We start from the raw sequence: 24,228 nt of genomic DNA on the forward strand, positions 1-24,228 counted from the left end.
GCGTTATGCTGAATATCTCATCTGTCATTCGCCGATCCTTCTTCCATTGTATGAGCACATCTCATAGTCTTTTTTCACGCTTGTCTATTTCTATTTTCCTCGATTTGATTGATGTACATTCGACGTTACCCCCAAGCCTCATTAATTTTCTGTTTGAATCACAAAAATGCATGGCAAAAATAGCATTGATTTGAGATTTAATTAAATGCAAATGTGCATGTTAATTTATTGATCGACATCGACTTTGAACCAGACAACAGCACCAACCATATTGTTGATTCAACAGAAATTACATATATATTTTTTTTGCTATGTCATGAGGAGAGCCTCCACCTGGAAAAATTCTGAATAAAATTCAGAAAGAAAATGTTTTATAGATGAAATTTATTGGAATATATATCTACATATATATTTTTGGTGATTTGTTGGGTTTGTTGGCTCATTTATTGTTGTTTTTTCTCTGCCGCTGGTGGTAGTATTGTTGTCTATATAGTCATCCCTATCGTGTGGCTTTTGGCGACAATCTCGCTGTGGTTGTCGTTGTAGCCGTTGTGCCGTGTGCAGACAAAGACTCATAGCAGCGCCACAGCGACAACAGCATCGAGAATTATGACAATTTTGTAGAGCGATCAGTCGAAAATCGTTGTTAATCGAAGCTAAAACTAAAATTAAGAATATATTTTTCCTTTGCGAATCTTATTATTACGAACGAAAAGTAAATATCAAAACCATCATACAATTGAGGGACACTCACGATCCCCCCCATCTGCATCTCATATAATACAAATATTCCGAAAATTCAGTAGTGCTGTGCAGAAATATCGGTTAAAGCCATGAAGTTTTGTCCCCAAGTTTTTTCCGGTTTAATTTTAGAATTTGTGTGAAATTTTGACTCATATTTTAGTGACCCACAAAAGATGGGAGGAATGCTGTGTGGCTCCACAGAGGAAACAGCCTACTCTTATTTATAGATTTGGATATTTTTTAGTAGAAAAAGCCTACACACGCAGCTGTCTGACTCAATGAAATTTGGATTGTCTATGGAGAGTTTCATATATTTTGGTGCAGTGAAGAATAGAAAACAGTTTAGTATATGTACTAAATGTTGTACACAGTAATAAAACCAAGTCTAAAAGTTCGAGTTTTCCATAACATTAAATAGTTTGGTTTTTTAGGTAAAACAAAGAATCCTATTAAAATCAACAAAAACAGGATATAATGCATCTTGTACATACATCTACAAAACTTTAAGATGAGAAGAAAATTAAACGACAATTAAATAGGAAGTACTGATACTTTTTCCACATCGGATTCTATAAAAATTCTTCAAAAAATTCTTCAATCATTGAAATTTACACCTCAATCAGTTACCAAGAATTTTGGTTAATCGTTTCACATGTTTAGATTTCAGTATTTAGCATTTAAACTTATAGAAAACAGCCAAAGGGTATAAACATATTCCCAGATGCTTAATTATGTTGATTATTGTATGTGTACACCCACTGAGAAAATGCAGCTACCGCAAACTTTATGATCTTGCTCCTTCACACCCCAGGGGGAATGCGATTTCACAGAACATTTTTACCCTCAAAAACTGAACGAACATAAAAAACAAAAGCTAAAACGGCCAGAGGCAAGAAGAAGCGATTGTAGAATGTGAAAAAAAAGAAAAACGAACAAAATACAAGTTGAAAACCACAGAACTGCTGATGCTGCTGCTTCTCCCCAATACAATCATAACATTTCCTTCCATCCCACTCTCTGGGCGAGATGGTATTAGATGAAAAACTGAAAATGAAAATGAAGGAAAAGTGCTCCGTGTTGCTGCTGTTGCCGCATCTAAAGTTTCTCAACTCAAAAAAACTGTGAGCAGGAAGAATCATCTGTGACTCGGCCGTGCCGTGTGCACTCAGAATTATATAGATTAGTTTGCTTTGAGCAATCTTCCAGTTCAGTACTCGGCGCTTCCGTGTGTGGTTTTAGTGCGTTGTGTAGGTTTCCGTCCCGTCATATATTTATATCTAGACACTGCTATTTAACCGATATTTACACACGTCTGTAAACTGCATCATAACCCCCACCTGCATCTAAATCTCTAATCTATACCTTCCCCAAAACGGTCCCTAGATATCAAAGACTGTGTGTTCGGTGATTCAGATCTCAAAAGTGTTTTAGCACACACTCTCTCACATCACATCACATCCCATATATCTGTCATAGCATCGCGGTCACTTTTTTGTGTGTTTCTACCTGTCTGGGTTTTATTTTTATACAAAAATATTCTGTATTCTGTATAGATACACATTTATTGCTCATGTTTTTCTGTGATGTTTAAAGAATTTTCCCTGAATTTTTGTCGAGAAAAAGTGAGAAAGAAAGAAAGAGAGGAGGGAAAATCTTTATTAACATTACGTATACGTCTGCGGTTGGGTTGGGTAATTGTTCTAGCACCAGGCGATGACGTTTCTGCCGACTGACAGATAAGGTTTTTGATAGATGATCTACATAATGTAAATTGAGGAATAAATTAGTGAAAAGATCACTTTGATTTTTCAATGAGCGCAGACAAGATGACCCAGATGACGGCCACCATGGGATTTTCACTGTTTTAGTTCATGTACTTATGATATTTAGAGGTGGAATTTGTTTGTTTCAATGTAGAAATGTATTGGTGAGTGATCTAAAGGTAAAATTTTTGGAATTATAGGGTTTAGATCGTGTACTAAAATATTTTCAACACCAGTATCAGATGTGTACTAAAAAAGCAGATTTAACGAGTGTTTTACAATATTGGAAATGTTCTAAATATGAAATTAAACTGATTTACACGTTGTAGGGTTGATAAAACTTAGTTTATGACTTTTAATGCTTATTAATCAAAGTTAGAACTGTATTAAAAATGTGCTAAATTTACTAAGGCCGGCTTTAACCTAAAAACTGTCACTGTGACTAGACTTCTCCAGCAGAACAGGCAGGTGCTTACCTCATTCATCGCTTTCATCGCCCACACAACGCTTTTCGTCCCCAAAAATTCCACACTAAAGCCCCACGACTCGATTCTATGTGTTCTCTTTTGCTCTCTCTGTGCACTTTCAGATAATAAGAATAGTAATTTGTACTCTCGAGTAGATCCTTTCGATAGCGAACACACACTGAAAACGAAACAGAAATGCCTTTCCAATCGATCGAGGCCCCTAAATGTCCGCGCTGCGGCAAGAGTGTGTACGCGGCCGAAGAGCGTCTGGCCGGTGGCTATGCATTCCACAAGAATTGCTTCAAGTGCGGCATGTGCAACAAATCTCTGGACTCCACCAATTGCACAGAGCACGAGCGGGAGTTGTACTGCAAGACATGCCATGGACGTAAGTTCGGGCCCAAGGGCTACGGATTTGGCACTGGAGCTGGCACACTCTCGATGGACAATGGACAACAGTTCCTGCGCGAGAATGGCGATGGTCCGTCGGTGAGGAATGGCGCACGCTTGGAGCCACGTGCCATTGCCCGTGCCCCCGAGGGCGAGGGTTGCCCACGCTGTGGCGGCTATGTGTATGCCGCTGAACAGATGCTGGCCCGCGGCCGTGGATGGCACAAGGAGTGCTTCAAGTGCGGCAGCTGCAAGAAGGGTCTTGACTCGATCCTGTGCTGCGAGGCGCCCGACAAGAACATCTACTGCAAGGGCTGCTACGCCAAGAAATTCGGCCCTAAGGGCTACGGCTATGGCCAGGGCGGTGGTGCCCTTCAGTCCGATTGCTATGCCCATGACGATGGTGCACCGCAGATCCGTGCCGCCATCGATGTGGACAAGATCCAGGCTCGTCCCGGCGAGGGGTGTCCCCGTTGCGGCGGCATGGTCTATGCCGCCGAGCAGAAGCTGTCGAAGGGTCGCGAGTGGCACAAGAAGTGCTTCAACTGCAAAGACTGCCACAAGACGCTCGATTCGATCAATGCCAGCGATGGTCCCGATCGCGATGTCTACTGCCGCACCTGTTACGGCAAGAAGTGGGGACCCCATGGCTATGGCTTTGCCTGCGGCTCGGGTTTCCTGCAGACCGATGGCCTCACCGAGGATCAGATCAGTGCCAATCGCCCCTTCTACAACCCAGACACCACATCGATCAAGGCGCGTGAGGGCGAGGGCTGCCCCCGATGCGGCGGCGCTGTCTTTGCCGCTGAGCAGCAGCTCTCCAAGGGCAAGGTGTGGCACAAGAAGTGCTACAACTGCACTGACTGCCACCGCCCCTTGGACTCGATGCTGGCCTGTGATGGACCTGATGGCGATATCTATTGCCGCGCCTGCTATGGCAAGCACTTTGGCCCCAAGGGCTTTGGCTATGGACATGCCCCTACTCTGGTTTCGACCAGTGGCGAGTCGACGATTCAGTTCCCCGATGGCGGTCCTCTGAACGGAGCACGCACCTCGGGCGGATGCCCACGCTGTGGCTTTGCCGTGTTTGCCGCCGAACAGATGATCAGCAAGAGCCGAATCTGGCATAAGCGTTGCTTCTACTGCTCGGACTGTCGCAAATCCCTGGACTCGACGAATCTGAACGATGGACCCGATGGTGATATCTATTGCAAGGCCTGCTATGGTCGTAACTATGGAACCAAGGGATGCGGATATGGTATCGGCGCGGGCGCCTTGACAACGTTCTAAATGAAAAGGATTATGTCTGTGAACCGTTCCGAATTTTCTGTCTAATCTATCCCCCCTCTATCTATCCCCTATTTGTGTTAACTAACTTTTACAGAAATTAGCTAACTTAGTCTTCGTTTTCTTCCAACGATATTTCGATCAACGATGCAACAAATCTACTTTTCTTTTAGGTTATGTGAGAATAAGCTTAAAAAAATAATAAAAACCTGAAAAAAATACTTGAAAACTGCAACCAAAAGAACTTACGAATCAAAATGCGAAACTAACCATCGAAACCAATGACCTAACGAGCTATAACGACAACCAACGGCAGAGGCCCATTAAAATGCTTGACATTTGTGGAGGTACAGTCCCAGCAATAGCACAGGACTTATAGGAGGAATTATAGGGAAACGAAGCGAGCCAAGAAGTCGTTTATATTTATTTTTTGTACACAAAGCAAAGTATGTTCTCTGCTCCAAAAAAAAACAACGAAACATGCTTTGAAAAATGTTATATATACTACCCCTGATACGATAAAAGATGAACGATGATGCAATTAATGATGAAATGAAGAAATCATGATTGATATGTGACGATGATGTATATTTAGATGATTTTAAGTTCTTACGATACATATATATTTACGAAATCTTAATTATTTATAATGATATATTTTCAAACCAATTTCTCATCACTCTTTAATCTCTTGAAAGAAATCGCTCTAAATTCCAAACGGATTTGATAGAGCAACAATACTTATTTTTCATACAACAACCACACACATAACATCCAAATAATATATATGCCCCAGTGGGTTCCATGAAAACAAAAAAAAAACACCAACAAAAACTAATTTCAAAATTGTTTTTCGTAGTTTTAATTGATTTAATTGGGTGCAACATACCACAGATATCTTTACCTGTCTGCTTACCTGTGCTATGTCTTGAATGCCACCATCTAGTAGATGGGCGCATAGATGGATGGAATGGATGATGACCTGGTGGTATCCATGGTGGGTGGGTGGATTTCGGTTTTTTGAATTGAGCCACCTCATCGGATCTATATATAGATTCTCCTCGATTCGGTTCTCGACCGACTAAACATCATGAAAAATAATTTCTCAACCATACGCACAAGAACAAAAATTCTCTAAATATACATATAAATATAGAGATCTCTTGCGTGTGATATTGAGAGAAAACCACATTCGAAAATGTTCCATAACCCGATGTATCCAAATGATTTCTAAATATAAATATGATGTCGATGCTCATATCGCAAAATGCTCACTCATAGATTTTCCACTCAAGGGATGTATCCAACTCTTAAAAGAGAAAACTCTTTAACCTTTGGGGTAATACTCTTCTTGATTTTTTAAGAGCTTCTGAGTGAGATAATGGCTTTGAAAATTGTTTACAAGGAATGTTTTTATCACGTGCCTGATTGAAAATGGTTGCATAATGAGTGAGTCACTCAAGAGAAACGATCCTTAAGTGAAATACCATTTCGAATAAAGTGCATTTTCGTATGGCGGAAGGTCGCAAATATTAGAATTAATGTTTTTGCACTTAAGAACTGTTCGTGTACTGTGTAAATCCTCCCACCACCGAAACCGAAACAAACATTATTCACATTTCTAATAATTATTTTGGCAAATATCTAGGGAGGGCAGCACCTTTGTGACGTGATGTTGCCATGGGGTTGTTTGGGGGCCAAAAAATAAATATTTTATTTATTATTATTTGTGTTATAGATATTAAAAGAAATGCCACTTGTGGGCCAGGTGTGTTCTTGTGTTAGTTGATGCGAGTATTTATAGAATTTTGATTTTAGTCAGAGTCTATTTTCGATTAGAGGGATTCTGTTTTTGAAATTGTTTCGCATATGACACAGCACTTGAAATATTGATCAAAAATTGTTGTTGTTTGTAGATTCTTGATGATCAGTAAATATACTACGATAGATATTTTATTTTTTTATGGCGTTTCTACTGTTTAATTAATGTTTGATTGTGGCCCGTTCAATGGTGTGAATAGATTTATGGCTTGTTGGAATGGGGAAACTATTTGTATACTCAATTATGACTTTGGGGATATAGAACATGTGCTTGTGCTTGGATTTTCTTTGGATTACGGAAGTGTTTTTCGCAAGGTTTCAAGTCATTTTGACATGTAACAAAAAGGAGATGTGTTCTCCTGTTGACATGATTAATTCAGGAAGTGGAAATGTGCTCCAAATATTCATCATATCTATTACATTTACGTGACTTATGTACATGCACTTAATGGGGGGCCACAACTTATTGATTTCCCATTACAAATTGTCGGAACAAATCGAATGGGTAGAGGAAGAGGGTGCCCAACCGAGTGGAACGGAACCAAGCGAAACTCTAGAACCCTTAGCCACAGAAACAGCGAACAGACTACTGCTGTGCTTAGCATTTTGGCTGGAAAAATTATAAATTCTAAATTGCGATTGCCATTTTTCATGCTATGTCCATTCTTTATAGAAGACAACCCTCGGTTGCAACCACATTTATTGGATCAGCGGGGGGGGTGCCTTCGGAAATCAAACGGAAGGAAAGAAAGGACCCCATGCTGACTTTTTTTTGCTGTTGTGCGGTAGTGTGTACACACTGTTTGTCGATAGTGGTGGACTGAAAAGGTTCGCGGTAGCTGCAATATTTAGAGCTCTTGATGGGTGTGGTGGGAGGCAATAACTCATAATTTTGTTCCTCTCATGACTGTTTCAATTATCTGTGCTTCTTCAGGGACCTTAATGGAGAAGGAGAGAGAAAAACTGAGCACAAGCACACGTGCTGGCATGGACTGCCACTGTAGGTACACATACATAAGTATCTACATGGTACAAAAAAACTAAGTTTTTATGATATGTAATCGTACTCAAGGCATGGTTTTTATGGCATTTCCTCCTGTAAGTCGCCTCTGTTTTGGGTGTCCATCTGCTAAGCGGTTCCCTTTAAATGACCGTACAAATCATTTGGACAAATACGTTTTTCCTAAAACAATTAATTTATCAGCTGAGCACCACGGAGTTCGTTTTATGATTGCCCGATAGTCGACCATATAACACCTTGTTTGGGTGTTGGACTTGGGGTGTGCTGTGGGTTCTTGCGTTCTGCTGTGTCGCGTGTTGCCTGTATTTGTCATATTCATGGGCCCGACACGTGTCCCGTTATTGCGTTTTATAGCCGTGACTCTTTGTACAAAAAAATGTCGCAAACATTGGTCTCAAGTACAGTTACCGTGACTGTTAATGCTTTTGCTGTGTCTATGATAATGGTATTAATGTTGTTTTTCTAGATATAATCTATGTAATTGTATGGTAGAGTTCGTAACTTCGAAGTAGAGTCTTTGTTAATGGGTAAATTAATTGGTATATATTTTGATGATTCGATTCGACATGAATCGATTTGACAACTAATCAACTTAAAATATCACTTTAATACATTTTTCTCTCTTAGTGCTCAATCAGTGGTTACAATCGGTGACAACCACACCCCCACCTCTTTGCATTTTCTCTCACGATATGGCAGTGCTCTCACTCCTGCATTTAGGTCCTTCGAGCACCAGTCCTTTTGCCACTTGTTTAAATATTTGATTGTTGACATTTTTTTGGTTCGAGTACTTTTATTTTAATTTGATTTTTGGAAACGTATGTATTTATGTACATAAATATATACCCTTGCATTGGTGCCACTTTTATGAAGATCAATAGTGCGTACGAAATGGGTTTGTTTAGTGGCGTGTGCAAAGTTAAACATGTGAACGCTTGACGGATGAAGGCAGTTGCGCCTGTCTCAATATTTGCACATTTCATTTTATGCTTGTGCCCTGAGTGCTTGCTCCTGGGAAACCCTTTTTTCTGTAGACAGAGGGGGTTGAATGAACCCAAACGAAGAAGTGGAAGACTTAAAAGCATCAGTCACCTGTCTGAGCCCTGGGATTGCATTAATTAATGCATGTGGATGAATATGCTTTAGGTAGTCTTTATGATCTAGGGTCTGTTAATTAGGCATGCCAAATTTTGAAGTAGCTGTCGCGTCCCACCACGTTACGCATAAAGTCAGCATAAAGTTTTATTTTTACCCTAATAGATGTACAATTTATATTTTGGCTGCTTATGGTACTGTGATATTAAATACTTGGACCATCTAAAATGATTAGATCTACAGATCATCTTCTGTTATTTGTCTCGTCAGGACGTTACTCGCGGCATTGCAAACTTCGCAACAGCATCATTATACCTTTCTCTAAAAGGGTATAAATAAAACGATGTTAACTGCATATTAAAATTAATTATCCCGTTGTCGGCGACAAAAGACGGCGCGCCATTGTTGCCACCTTTTCTTATGATTTGATTATGGAAACGAAATGGTCGGTTGGTCAGGTGATGTGTATGGAGGGTGGGGTAAGGTTATGTGGCAACGGCAATATTAGTACCGTCCCTATGCAGTGGCGGCGCTGCCAATTTGATTTGTTTGTTTTGTAAAACAGGCACGTTAACCCACCTATCCGCACTCCCCCATCGTCTGGGCTACCACTGCCGTCGTCAGGTAAATGCCACTTAACGTTCCTCTTTTTTTGTGCTTTGTTTTATTTTCTGCACCATGATTTTTTGGACTCTGACTTTGGCCACATTCCCCATTTATTTGCATCGCAAATTATGCTCGCGATGTGGCTTCATCTTCCCCTGCCTCTTCTGCTTCTACCAATTCCTTCTACTCCTCTTCTTCTTTCCGTTCCAGCTGCAAACAATCTTCTTCGTCTGCTGGTGCTTCTTTTTTATTTATTGCCAATTGCAAACGTCTGCGGCGGCGGTGGTTCCTCTGCTGCTGCCTGCTGCTCCACCAGTCTATGTCTCTCTCTTTCCTCTGCTGTAAATATTGCCTTACAATTCAATTATTTTTCATTTTCCTGTTTTGTCTTCTTGAATCGCTGTCGCCGTTGTCTGGCAGCACCAGCAAAAGCAACAAAACCCACAAGGGAGTGAGAGAGAGAGAAGAATTAACCTGCATGCAGCAGCAATCGTCACCCTCACACCCCCGCCGACCAACCGACCGCCCTCGTTGACAGAGCCATTGCATAAAGCACACACACACACACAAATATTAGTGCTGAGAGCACCGCTACATTTTCTGTTGTTTTTATGTTGCAATGCTTTTCCGCTTTTTTTCAGTGTGAGACTGAGATAATGTGGTGCTCTCACTGCTATGCTCACCATGCTCTGGCTCGCTCCCTCTCTCTCTCTGTATATTTGTCTAGCCTAAAACTGTTCTCAGGCAAATGTTGACCTGGGAACAGTGGTTCTACCCCATAACCATAGGCTACCAGAAGGATGTTTTTAACGGATAAACCTCTTCAAACCCATTTTTGATCGGGCTCATAAAAAGTAGATGTTACAGTGAGCTGCGAGGTACTTGAATATATGTATGTACACATGTACATAAAAAGTATCTTTTACGAGTGCGCCTGCTTCCAGTTGCTTGTGGACAGGTACTCCTATCTTTGGTCTGGACTTGTTTCATGCCTATTGATTCCGTTTCCTCTTCTTTAAGTCGGTACCTACTCACTGTCCTAAGTCTCCTTTCCTCTCGTTTTAGTCTCAATCTTTGTCACATTTTGTTTTGCTCAGCTTTTCCTGTCTCCTGTTCTCGTCATCGCTCTTCCTGGTCTTTACAGTTGTCTGGCTGCATTGATAACATTGTCGTTGCGCTGTCTCTCTCACTCTCTTTCTCTGCTTGTGTGTGCGAGTTTGTGTGCTTTTTTTTATTACATCAACAGCATTACGAAATGCACACTGCAGTCGTTGTCTTGCATTTGAATTTGTGTTTGTATTTGTATCTGATTGCGTGTGTGTGCGTTTGTGAAAGATTCACTTTTATGTGTTCTGCTTTGTGACTACGCGCAACACAGTGAACATTTTGGATGATAGGTAAATGCTGAGCTGGTTTAAATTGTTGTCACTGCACAGTCAACATTTTGGATTCAATTAAATGTGAAGGTGTGCTTATCCCATAAAAGTCATATACTGTATTACCTTTTAGAGTTAAAGGTCGTTGCTTAACTTGATGGATGTTTTTAGATGATGTGTCTTGTAATGCCTACCAGGATTAATACTCTTAAAAGTTGAATAGCTTTTGAACTTTAAAAATATTTACAACCTCTTAAAAGGTGCTAATTGCTCACTATGAAATTGCCTAGGACATCCTCTCACTTTGTCTGTTCACTGGGTGCTTTTTTTCCAGTTAACTTTTTGTGCCTCTGTTTGTGCGCCTCACCTCTCCTCACCCTCTGACTATGAGTATGTATGTTTATTTTTATGCTGCTGCCGTGTGTTGTGTTCTTGTGCTCTTGGTGCTGTTGTTGCTGCTGCTGCTGCTGTTTCTTTTTGTCTGCACACCGGTATACGTGTGTTTGTGTTGGTGCGTGTCTGGCCTACGTGCAGACATAGCACACACGTATATACTCATGCACTCTCAAAAAATATATACATACATGTACATATATACGTACGTTTCAATAATCCCCCACTGAAAACCGGCTGCCACGAAAACGATGGGCCATGGTATAGCTGGAATTCTAGGTACGGTCATCCCTCTTTTCGGACTGTGCCTCGCTCTCTATGCTTCTGGCTAAAACAGGGCTGGCTGAGTTTCCCTTACCTATTATAATTCTACCTTTCGACGGACTGCCAGCAACAACAATGCACACTGTGCCGTGCTCTCTCGCCGCACTCTGAGAGCGCGCTGAGAGAGCAACGCTTCCAAGCAAACGCTTCAAGGCAGCAGAGTTTAATGTTTAATACAAATTCAACTCCGAACGGCCATGCAACAACGCTGCTGCAGCTTCCGTGCATGTGCATCCAGCCCCTCGAGTGGCAATTGTTGTTTTCTAAAAAAAGTGAATTTGTTGGTGTTTTTTTGTTATTGTCAATTGAAAAAGCGCGCAAACCAATAATAAGTGGCTTTTCCTGTCTGGGAAAATTAACTAATATTATAAATCATTCACGTTTTTCGTGAGATACAAAATTCAGTAATTTACGTTTTCCTATATGAAAAACTAACAAAATTAAATCATTCACGTGGCCACACACACACATGCTCGCAGAGCTGGCGAGAAAATCCCACAAAAAATATATAGTCGCAAGTTTCCATTTAAAAGAAATTAAATTTCAGTGAAAAAAAAAAACGAAAAAGTTTAAACGCTGCCCGAGAGCGAGCGCGAAAGAGTGAAAGAGCCTAAAGAAGTGAGTGAGAGAGAGGGAGAGAGAGCGAGCCAGCCCAGTCGCCGCCACGCAAGTTATTCACCCCAACAACAACAGAACAGCTACTAGCCATCAGCGGGAGAGTGGAGAGAGAGAGAGAGTGAGAGCGCATGATATTGTGGAGCGAGGAGGTGGAGGCGGTTCAGTTTTGGTTCTCACGTATGCGCGCTGTGATTTGTGATTGTGTGTGTGCGAGTGAATACAAAAGACAAGAAGCAAAAGCAGCATACAAAATAATAATATTGAAAGAGGAAGTGAGAGAGAGAGCCAAAAAGACTGAAAACTGAGAAACTGAGATTGGAGCCCAACCTCTGGGGACGACTATGCTGCCGTTCAGTTAATTACAGACCACAAAACAAAATTGAAGCTAAAAGAGCGAGCACAGCGAGAGAGAGAGAGAGAGAGAACGAAACAAAAACCTGGCTTACGGGCCACAGGGCCAACAACAACGGAATAAGAATAAAGAACAAAACGCAGAATAAAGGGCCAAAATAGAAGCAGCAACAAAATGATGATGATGGACACTATGGACACCACATCCCAATCACAGCCCATGGATGTTGCACCCGCCATGGCCGTGGCCGCCACCACAGTGGGCAACGCCACTTTAGTGGACTTTACGGCCACAATGGTCTCTATGGCTGCCACAGCGGAGAGCAACAACAATCACATCGATATGGCGGAGTACAAGGAGCATCGCAAGAACAAAAAGAAGAAACGTGACAAGAGGGAGAAGGAGGGCAAGGAGCATCGCCATCATAAGCACAGGGATCGGGAGCATCGTGAACATCGGGAGCATCGCCGGCATCGTGAGCGGGAGCAGCGGGAGCGAGAGCGCGAGGTGGTATCGTCGCATCATCTTCACAACAGCAGCCAGCACTCGACATCCGCCTCGTCCTCGCCCTCGTCCGCCTCCACCACACCCTCGGCTACCATTGAATATGTGGGGGGTTCGGCCTCTGCATCGCCCTCCTATTTGGGAGCTGCCACGGCAGGAGGAGGCAGCGGCGCCAGCGGAGGAGCCACCACAGCAACAGCCACCACCACGTATCCGCACAATTTAAAAATACGCTTCCTGCTTTCCGGGGTAAGAAACAGTCGTAGATCCACGGCGCCTGGCAGTCGCATCTGTCCATGCCAATCCCTCAAAATCTATTTCGGGAAATCCCTGGAAGAAGCTGTCTCTCTGACCTGCTGTGCTGTCTTTTTGTGGCAAAAGATGCTGTTGGTTCTGTCTTCTTATGGCAGATACAACTGTTGCAAGTGTTCTTTGAAAGAACAAGATATTCCTGGATCCTTAAAGGGAGGCGCACTTTTGGAATGGATTACAAATCATTCATAGGAAAGAGCTAGAAGATTCTTCAGGGGAGAGATAAGCAACTGATGTAATGCGAAAGCAGCATTCAAAAGAGAGAGAAGTATATTCTTAGATTGAGAGATCGTTTGGGTAAATACCTGCAGGCTCTATGAGAATTATACACTAAAAGTGTGTGTTACAGCCGATTAACAGTTCAATAAAAACTCGGAATTATGTACTCTAAGGCCAAAGACATATTCCAGAAAATTCAAAGGCCATTCGAGAACTCCACTCCCCGTTTGTAAGGATGATTGATCCCTGTTCCCTGGTTTCGCCTATGCTGATAATGTTTATCCTCCATTAAGATCTCAAATTTATCAGCGTATTCTTCAGTAGATATTCCCATCGCTAATCGAAGCAACCCTCATGGTGTTTTCCCAATTCGATCGGCCATGTCTTTGACACTCCATCAATTATTTAACCGCATTGCTTATGTGCCACTTGTGTGCACTCTGCCGCATGCAGCTGCACCACCATCACTTTGGATGTTTCTGAAGGCGGTGAGAGCAAGCCACCTGCCACAGGGACATAACACAAAAGAAATGTTGTAAAGAGAGGGGAAAGAGACACCTTAAATTATGCCCGGGGAATGCCAATGCCCCGCCTTTGTCCGCATTTACATCCACACTGAATGCTCCAATTGTCGGGTAGTGCATATCCTTTTATATGCGTACATTTATCGGATATTGAGTTTGTATTATTGATTAGTGTAAGTGCCTACCAAACGAGGGAGAGACAGCTGTTGTGCCACGTATCACGTAGCTTCTTGTTCCTTAAAGGTAGCGCAAGAAACATGCATACGTATTCCTCGTGAGCCCAAGGCCGGTTTTTCACTGGCCATATCCTTGGATCGGATAGCCCTCTGTATTTGTATGGTTGGCACATTTGCGCCTAGTTTACGACAGCTGCTACAAGATGCTTCCTTATCTTGTGCCTCTCTTGCCTCATGGGCAACGTGAGCTCTTCTTCTTACCCTCTTCTTTTCCTCCGCTCTAGAGCTGCAGCTACCCTTAGTTTTTTGTACTTGCTGTTGCTTCCTGGGCGGCTGATTGATCCTTTCCTTCCATTCGATCTGGTTACAGCTGCTGTTTCACGTCCTACCTGAGGACAATGTCTTGAACTCTACGCTGGCTGTCAGGACAGGCCCAAGACGAGTCGTGTCTTTCTCAACTCTTGCTCTAATTGTTATTTTAATTGGCATTCATTGTTTCGTTTACCTTTCGTGCTTCCAAGGCTACTAGAGGATTAGAGCTAAAGAAGATATCTCTGTATAAACTTAAGATGGTTTCTATTCTCTGTTTGGGATTATAAAGATTAAAGATGTTTTCAAGATGCTTGGATTGTTGAAGACCTTGAAAAAACACTTGCTATAACTTGTTGTTCTAGTAGCACAACAAACATCCACTATTTTGTGTGGAAATCCTACATGAATCACTTCCCTTTGATCTCTGATGATTATCCCAAAGTTACTCGCACTTTTTACGAGCACTTTCAAACTCTTTAGACGTTCCTTTGTTAATTCCTTGGAATCTCAGCATTCCTTTTGATATTTCCTTCCCCCAACAGTTATCCCCCAAAAAGAACTATTGAATTCTCAATTCAATTTGAATAATTCTATCGTTCAATCGTTTATTTGTTGTACGATTCGTATCTAGTATGTTCTTTGCAAAATTCTTCAGTGCTGCCAAAAAAAAGGGAACAAGGACAACCCTTTTATGCGACCATTATCCCACAGCATTGTTGTGAAAGGGAAGTACCAGCTCCATAGAGAGGGAGTTGTGTGTGGATGGAGAAATATCCCAGACACACGCTAATATAATATTTATAGTTGGTATTTTATTTCCGGCTACGCTCGACAATTCTTCTTATTGAATTTGCTTGGAAGTAAAATTGAAATGTGTCGCGGAAGCGAATTCCCAACAAACCAAAAAAAAGGGGTTGATTGTGCATGCCGGTATCGCGTTGTGCTCCGCGTCTGGGCCTGCCTGGGGGTTGTGGGCCATTAGCTTCAGCAACAGGATAATCAAAGCGCGCGCCTGAAACCTTCCGCCATTGTTTGTCCGACAGCTGCCCCCGAAGCAGCCAGAAAGAGAGTGTGGGATACGAAACGTGAGAGAGAAGCGGGAAACTGCGAAAATCTTCTAGAAACTTGGCCATGAAATGGTAGTAGACAACATTTTTTGTCACACCCCGAACGGTGGCGACATAGAGAGGGTATTATGATTCTCAACAGATGTTTGACCAGATGCCGAAGCTGAGGGAGACCCACTGGGCGGACACTTCCACAAAGATATAATTTGTTGCTGATTAGCATTGACCGTCTGTCGTCCACTTGTTAATCTGCTTTTAAATGCCAGCTAGTCTCTCATATTTCAATATATAGGACTGACGAATAATTTATTTTTGCTGGCTGGGACTACTATTACATTCAGAAATAGATAAACAGTAAACTGTAAAAATATCTGTTTAAATGTATCAAAATTTAATTCCTGTTTCACATTACTATTATACTTGCAACCAATACATCTTCTAGGGTATTTAGGGAAGGTATTTTAGATGAAATACATGCAACATGCTTAAACATAAAACGGGTATTTTTAAGTACTCTCAAACAGAAAGGACCTGACCCCACACACAGTTAAGCATGTTGCATGTATTTCTTCGTTGTATCTCTTGACCCAAATCTAATCAGGCATGAAGGTGTTTCTTTTGCTTGGAAATTTGACACTTTTTAAAATGTCATTCGTGTGCGACTCCTCCTCGGAGTTCTCTCTCTTTTTTCCAGCAACAGGCTCTAGGGCTAGGGGCTGCCAACTTGTTGGAATCAAATGTCAATTCAATGGAACAATTCCTATTGGAACAAATGTCATCAGGTGGCAACGCCATTCATAGTTTTTTTTTTGTTGGCCTACGTGACCGAAAACTACATTGTAAATGGGGGTACATACAACGTGCAACAACAGCAGCAACAAAAACAATGGAACCCCACTCCCTCTCGCTCTCTGCCTCTTTTTCTTAGACTGTTCCCACATCAGTGCGAAGCTGTTCCCATAAAAGAGTGAGAGACTGTTTCACCATAGATTGTGAGAGAGAGGTCACAGAGGGAGAGTGAGTTGTGAAGTGAAGAGCGGGTGGGTGTTGTTGTGTTCTCTCTCTCTCTCTCTTTCTTTCTGTGTTTGCTGTTAATGCAGCTGCATTAGTTGCTGTCTGCTGCTGCTGCGATGCATTTTTTTGACTCGTCTGTGACTCATGTTGCATGTCGTTGTATTTTATTATATTCTGAACAACAGCAACAGCAGCCAACATCAGCGATAAGAGCTTTTTGAGTTGCATTTATGTGTTCGTCCGTCCCTTTGGCAGCTTTTGATCTATTTGGAACACATGCGGCGCCGCTTAAGCCCCCTACCCCTCTATCACGGTATCTTCCGTTCTGCCCTGCTTTTGTCACCCTACATATGTTCCTACTCCTCCTCCCAGTTTAGTGTAGTTATTCCTCTCTGCACTGCTGTTCCACCGTCTCTTTTCAGTGCTGTTATTCCTCTAGAAGCTCTCTGTTAGAGTATCAAACATCTAGGTACTTTTTGTAACATTTAACATCACTGCCGCTGGAAGGAGGCCACTGTTAATGGTTTTGCGGCTCCCCCCTTGCCATGTGATTTTTATTTGTGTCTTGTATTTGCGTATTCTTTCGGTTGTAAACATGTGTTTACACGTCTCACCATTAAAAAACATCAACCATTTACCAGAAATCCAGCAACAACACACAGTCAACGACAGCCGCCGGATGTTGCTAATGACCGCAAAGCCAAAAGGCAAATCTAAAAGAAAAACGTGGGGTCTGAATTCACACCGAATATGGGAATACACTTGTAAGCAACAGGCTTCACTTTTGGGAAGGAAGTTTTGACCGTCCAAAAGGAAGGCTTGGAGAGATTTCTTGAAAACTAATAATTTCCTGCCTCAAACTGAGGAATGCTTCAACAGATCCATTCACAAAGTTATGCAACCCCTTTTTTCTGTTGTAACATGAAATGTTAACCACTTGAAGATCGTTTTTTATGATCGCCGGCTTATCAGTCGAGAATTTTATCAGCTGTGAATTTACTTAGAAATGAATCACGCAAAACTTACCAATAAAAACCCTTTGCCCTTTTTGCAGCAACGAACGGAACTAAGTCCACCGACCCATCAAACATCCGTCACCGCTGAAGTGAATGCCACACCCGTCACAAGCGCCACAATAGCTGCCCCAGCGAGTACAGCAACAACGGGGGCAGTGACATCGGTTGCGGGTGGAACCACAACGGGCAGCAGCACTTTGACCAGCAATGCCACAAGCAGCAGTTCAGCAGGAGGAGCAGGATTGGCTAACTCACCAGCTGTGGGCGGGGGAGCGTCAGGAGTGGGTGCCAGTGGCTATCCAAAGACAGATTCGAGTAAAGCCAACACCAGCGGAAGCAGCAGCAAGCACGGCAGCAGCAGCAGTAGTAGCAGTGGCGGCATTAAGGAGAGCAGCAACAGCAATCCGCCACCACCTGCGAGTGGAAGTGGCAGCAGCAGCAACAGCAATGCCCCCAGCCTTTATGTCTCTGTGCCGCTGTCGACGGCCAATGTACCTGGAATCAATCTGCCATCAAGCAACAGCATCACTCCTACGAACCTCAGTGGTGGTAAGTTTTTCTTGTAATCTGCAGTTAGAGTACTGAAATAACGATCCTTCCCCCACAGATTCTCATGGGATGGCAGCTTCACGAAGCACCCAACAGCAGCAACATCAGACTGCAGCGAATCTGTCGGCACTGAGCGCTGCAGGAGGAGCGTACGCAACAGCAACAAGTGGCGCCTCAACGGTCATTCAGCATCAGAGCGGAAAATCTTCACCTGCTCTGGGTGGCAACGGCTCCCTAGTCAGCGGTAATAGCGGTGGAAGCATTATCTCCGCCAGCACTGGCAGCAGCACTGGAAATCTCACGGCCACCACCACAGAGAGTGGCAACCTGAAGATCAGCTACGAGAAGCAGACAACGCGTGTGCAACAGCTGCAAGAGCAGGAGGCACCGCCGGCCACGTCGCGCCGAAGCAGGTATGCAGGGTATTGCGAGAAGGGATATTATGACGAGTGTCTTCATGTTTTGTTGCCTGTGCAAGCTGCCTTTTAGTTTATAAATCACTCTTAAACGATAGAGATGTGTTTTACACCTTGATTGCTCTTTGGTTACCTGTAAAGTGTCTTGTTTCTTGTGTTTGATCCTGTTTCTGTTGCTCTTATGTGTCGCTTTCTGTGTGATATTTTAGAAGGCTGTGTTTCATTTTTAATCAATCATTTTGCACCCATCACTGCACCACCACCAGCACAGGAGGCGATAGGCTGACCGGGGCTGTGTGGTTCATTCGTTTTTTTGGTTCCAACGGGCAGCAGCAGCTTTTGTGTTTCATTTCATAAGAACATAAAGCTGCGATCTATAAACAAAATTACTCTCTCTTTTCTTCCAATCTCTCCTTCTCTTGTTATCTCTCGATTTGCTTAATGTCTTCCCTTGACACACCCATACCTACACCCACACCACACACCACACAAGTAGATCGCGCTCTGGTGAGAGCAGTGGCACCAGTAGTCATCATCACCACCATCATCATCACTCGCAGAACCACCACCACAACAGCAATAGTCTTCCCCCACATCATTCAACACAGGGGCAGCATCAGATGCAACAGCATCTAACATCGTTGCACCCTGCCGTCAGCGTAGGCAGCACCTCTTTGACCACCCCCAATACACCCGTCAGTAGCTCTGCTACCAACGCATCGAACACTAAAGCCCCATCGGGTGGACGTTCGGGAAAAAAGCGTGGAGCGGCACTCAATAAGAACGAAAGCAATGCCACGGGAGCAGCTGTAGCAGCAGCAGGCAATGTTGCATCAGCTACAGCAACCGTAGCGGAGAAACAAAGTCGCCATAGTTCGCCACATCAATCGCCAAGTGCAGGTTTGCCTGGAGGCATTGCCTCGCCAGTGGTGTTGTCGCTGTCCTCGTCGCAATCTTCGATAGACTCGCCACCCGCTGTGGCGGGTGGTGCATCAGCAGCTCCCATAACAGCAACAGCACCAACTCCAATTCGAAGCACGCGTAACAGCAGCAACAGCATACTGCTGCATGGCAATCATAATGGGGATCAGACCTCATCTCCGTGCTCATCCTCAACATCTTCCTCGTCCATGTCCTCGAGTGGTGGTGTTGTCCCTGTGGTGAATCTGCTGGATTCTCCTGTCAATATGTCCACAGGGCCATCGACAGTGGGTTACAGAGGGAGCAGCACGAGCACGAGCAACGCCAAGGGCTCAACTTCTGAAGGGAACTATGGCGGAAGCAGCGTCAGCAGTGGCACCACCAAGCCGTTGAATAAGAAAATGCTGCGTGCTCAGCAGTCGCAATTGTTTCAGCAGCAGCAGCAGCAGCAACAACCACAGACATATGCACCAATACCCGCTAGAACCTCGTCCCCCACAAATCTAACCTCTGCCTCATCCTCCGCCTCAGCCACAGCCACAGCTCCAATTCAGGCTAACTTTATGCACTTGCAACAGCCACAACAACCACAACAGCCACAGCAACCGCAGCAGCAGGCACAGAATCAACATGAAGATCTCGAAATATTACAATTCACTAATTCGATTCCTACCAATCCTTCTTCCACCTCCGTGACAACAACTACATCGATAACGAAATCGAACAGAACTCCGGATCTTGCAACAACATCGGCCGCAACTACATCATCACTGCCAAGCACAACAACGCTGACGAGTCAACAGTTGAGCCAATCAATGCTGCCCATTGGGGGTGGCCTCAAGTTCACCTACGAGAGTCAGACGCAGCAGCCGCACCTGGATGTGGCCATGCTGCCGGTAAGCTCCATCAAGGACTCGCCGCCGAGTTCGCCAGGCTCCGAGATTGGTGGCACAACGCAGCTGCATTCGGCAGGTGCATTGAGTGCCACAGCTGTGGCTGTACCCGCCCCACAGCCTGGAAATGTACGCAAGCGTGGACGCAAGGCCAAGGAGTCGACGATTGCTGCAGCAGCTGCGGCGGCCGCACAATCAGCAGCAGCATCAGCAGCTGCAGCCGCAGCAGCGTCGGCCACAAACGTACAGCAGCAGCCAGATCTCAAGGATGTACGCATCCTGCAAAATGGAGCTGCCAGCAGTGGTTCATCGAGTGGTCCGATCAGTACCCCCACGCCGCCGGCCACACCAGCGAGTTCGATCATTGCACACACGGCCACCCATATGCTGGGAAATCATGTGAATCCTAATAGCAGTGTGGCCCAGAAGCTCTCGGAGCAGCTGCATATGGAAGTGCAGGATCATGCCATCTACACGAGTGACGCGATGGGTTCGCAATTCGCGGGAGTGCCGTTCCCTGGGAAACAGGTAAGCAGAAGCAGTGTTGCTGTAAGAAGACATTATATTTCTCTCTCATTTTCACAGCGAAATAATACCAATGCCGCCTCCATGAATGCCACACCTGCACCGAATCCACTGCAGTCGATGTTTAGCGGAGTCGGAATGAATAGCAATATGTCGATACCTCAAAGCTTAGAGCAACTGCTGGAGCGCCAATGGGAACAGGGCTCACAGTTTCTCATGGAGCAGGCGCAGCATTTTGACAGTGAGTATGAGTCGCATTAAGGATGCCCTGTAGCGAATTTCTAATCTGTAAAATATTTAATCCCTTTCTCATTGTAGTTGCTTCCCTGTTGAATTGCTTGCATCAGCTGCAGAGTGAGAATCTGCGTTTGGAGGAACATGTGACCAGCCTGATAGCGCGGCGAGATCATTTGCTGGCGGTGAATGCCCGTCTACAAATCCCACTGAATCCGATCGCCAGCAAGGCCGAGGCGCATGGTAAGTAGAGAAGGCAAAACGTCCGATCTCTCTTGTAATTGGTGTCGGCACATACACACACATGACACTTGGCACTTGGCATTAGATGAGGCAGGATTGCAATGCCAAGCCATCCATCCATACCACAAACTCACGCACACACACACACACACACAGCCACTGATAACAGACCAAATTGATTACGTTTATTTGAATTTTTGTTAAAAATTTCTTTGTCTGTTGTTCGTATCCGTTGTACATACAAATCAATGCACCTGAATCAATGGATAGTCTTAAGTTATTCAAGTTATTCCTAAGTTATCCCTAAGTTAACAGTCAAACTTCTGATAAATTGTATATAATATACACCTACACCTACCTACATACATACACTGCATAACATAGTCAAATGATCAGACAATTTCCTCAATTAAATGCATTTTTCTTTGCCATGACAACACTCTTAAGTTAATCCATTTTACACGATAAATACCTTAATTATACCATATAAAAACACTAATATATTTACAAGTATAAGTATATTTACTTAAAAACTAATCATTTTCGATTTTATTTATTTGAAAAATGAATAAAATGTTTCAAAATGAACAAAAATTCTAAATTCGTTTCTCTAAGTTTGAAACAGTTTACACAGCTCATGTTTCCAACACGACGATGTGCACAGAAAAGATTTTACGCTCTCTCCTCTCCCGATTTTTGTTAGCTCATAAGTTTGTTGTGTTGCATGCCACACCACCACCACCACAAACACAATCACACACACACACACGCACATGCATAAACTAATACAATTTTGGATAAAGATGAACACAACAAATGTGGGCAGGGGATACCGATACTCACAATCTAACCAAAACAAATGCTTTACAGCTGCAACCACAACCACAACTTCTTCTACTTCTACTTCAACTTCAACAACCACAGCAACAACATCTTCAACAACTTGTACAACTTCTGTCCTTTCCACATTAGCAGCTTCCAACATGAGCGCTCTTAATGCGGCAACAACAATAGCGGCTGCCGTCTCCCTGGCCACTACGGCCATCAATACGACCACACCCACAATGGTGAACAGCCGCCCCACAGTAGCGCCGGCCAGCTCCAGCGGTGTACTAGACTATCGGGGAGCGGGTACGGGAACAGCGGGCGGCGTCAACAGCAACAGCAACAATGGCAACATGAGCAATAATCCTGGTGGGGCAGGAGCAACATCATCCTCGAATGTCAGCTCGGGCACAACCACCCCCATGTCTCTGAGCGGTATGACAATGAGCAATGCAGCCAGCTTGGGACTGAGGTGAGTGTTCACTCCCTAATCCCCACACAAGGGATGTGAAAAGAGATATCTCTAATTCGTAATCTCTGCTCCCCATAGGCCACATGTCTCTGCAGCACATGCGACATATAATAGCAGCAGCAACAGTGGCAGTGGCAGCATAAGCAACAGCAACAGCCTGCATCAGCATCCCTCCCAGAACCAGCAACAGCAACAGCAGCAACATTCACATCCGTCGCAACAACAAGTCGTACAGCAGCACTTGCAGCAGCAGCAACAGCAGCAGCAACAGTCGTCGTCGTCGCATCATGCCAGCGCCGCTGTTGCCGCCGCCCATATGCTCGGTGTGGGTGTGGGCGTGGGCATGGGCATGGGCGGTGCTGGCGGAGTGGCGGCGGCGGTTGGTGGCAGCAATATTGGACGAGGTGGGTCAGCGACAGCTCTAGCTGGTGCAACATCAACAGCAACAACAACAACAACCACATTTACAACAACAGTGGGCATGCCACTCCGCGTTGGCGGAGTTGGCGTTGGCGGCATTGGCCTTGGCGTTAACCTTGGCCTCGGCCTGGGCGATTTAAGTAGCACCACCACCACTTCCACCTCCTCCTATGCGGCGCATCACGCGGCGCTCTACAGCACGCATCATCAGGTAGTTGTGTGCGTGCGCGCCTGTATGTGTCTGTATCTCTGTGTGTGTGTGTGTGTGTCTGTAAACCTTGCATTCCCCCGAGGCTTTGTGCAATTTTCATTCATTTTGGTTTATGCTCATAATTCATACAATGTGCCCCTCACATATCTATTGTCATTCAGTCATTCAATCAACCAATCAGTCATTGCCCCAAAGAAATTTTTGAACACACGCACACACAAATCGTATCCATCCGCTTAGCCACCACCATCTCTTTTGCATTATAAATATCTCATTTCACTGCAGAAAACCCCAAAATTATATCTGGTTTCTTGTGTGCCAGGATGAAAGAGAAGACTTCATTCTATCCAAATAGAACCCCCATACGATATGTAAAATCACCTCTTGGAATACAACTCATAAATGTGTGTCCCTCTGTTTTACAGTCCCAGCTAAGGCGCGACGATAACCTCGCCAAAACCAGCTGAAAGTCATACCGTGAGCAAATGCAACAGAAGCAGAAGCCACAGCCGAAAAAGAAACCGATACTGGCCAGACGCGGAGATCGCAATTGCAACAGCAGCAGCAATTCTACGCCCTACTACAGCAAGCCGATGCCAGCGGAGCCACTTAGCTTTCAGCAACTACGCGATACAAATGATGATGATGTGAGTAAAACTGAATCAATAACACCATAAATATACATAACTAAACTGGTGTCTAAATTACAGCTCAGCAGCGACAACAGCAGCTCTTCCACGTTCTCCTCTTCGTCGCCTCAGCAAGAATCTTCGGTGGACTATGAGGCTGAGGATGAGAACGAGGACAAACAACGCAGGCCAAAGCATAAGGATGAGAATGAGAGCTTGTTGCATGTACAGAATTTTCTAAAATGCTTTGGACCCAATGCCTTATCAGCAGCTACCATAACAGCAACACCAGCAGCAACCACAGCAGCGCCAGTGGGTCAAACACCAACCAGCAGCCTGCATGCTGTCAAATCCCCGAGCACAGAGCTGCGTAGCTGGCGTCAGAACTATCGCAATACAATCCAAATAGTACCCACAATAAACACAGCCACCACAGCAATAGCAACAGCAAGTGCAACCAACACACCACAACTTTTACAATCCCAATCG

The 24,228-nt window shown here is 44.1% G+C and overlaps 2 protein-coding genes across 16 annotated transcripts in view; both read left to right on the forward strand.

Annotated features, from left to right (window-relative positions):
- Positions 1 to 23,709, forward strand: part of LOC117586623 (zinc finger protein zfp-1) — a 29,620-nt gene extending 5,911 nt beyond the window's left edge. For 2 of the 14 annotated variants that reach the window (XM_034276828.1, XM_034276838.1), the window contains exons 6-10: positions 17,440 to 17,950; positions 18,009 to 18,363; positions 18,863 to 20,708; positions 20,766 to 20,946; positions 21,024 to 21,616. In XM_034276828.1, coding sequence (XP_034132719.1) covers positions 17,440 to 17,950; positions 18,009 to 18,363; positions 18,863 to 20,708; positions 20,766 to 20,946; positions 21,024 to 21,190 — 3,060 coding nt within the window. In that variant the 3' untranslated portion in view covers positions 21,191 to 21,616. Of the gene's footprint in view, positions 1 to 11,453; positions 13,011 to 17,439; positions 17,951 to 18,008; positions 18,364 to 18,862; positions 20,709 to 20,765; positions 20,947 to 21,023; positions 21,617 to 22,052; positions 22,484 to 22,557; positions 23,114 to 23,535 lie in introns of those variants that run through there. The other 12 variants (XM_034276829.1, XM_034276830.1, XM_034276831.1 and 9 more) reach the window with 12 other exon arrangements.
- On the forward strand, positions 568 to 5,317 carry LOC117586625 (muscle LIM protein Mlp84B). 2 transcript variants are annotated; one of them, XM_034276843.1, is made up of 2 exons: positions 568 to 715; positions 3,097 to 5,317. In XM_034276843.1, the coding sequence occupies exon 2, from the start codon at positions 3,170 to 3,172 to the stop codon at positions 4,652 to 4,654; it is 1,485 nt and encodes a 494-aa protein (XP_034132734.1). In that variant the 5' UTR covers positions 568 to 715; positions 3,097 to 3,169; the 3' UTR covers positions 4,655 to 5,317. The 2 variants fall into 2 exon arrangements, with proteins under 2 accessions (XP_034132734.1, XP_034132735.1); XM_034276844.1 differs by lacking the exon at positions 568 to 715 and adding an exon at positions 1,889 to 1,991.
- Positions 23,710 to 24,228: the final 519 nt, after the last annotated feature.

This window comes from Drosophila guanche, unplaced genomic scaffold (assembly GCF_900245975.1).
Source record: "Drosophila guanche unplaced genomic scaffold, DGUA_6, whole genome shotgun sequence".
NCBI classification, from domain to species: Eukaryota; Metazoa; Arthropoda; class Insecta; order Diptera; family Drosophilidae; genus Drosophila; species Drosophila guanche.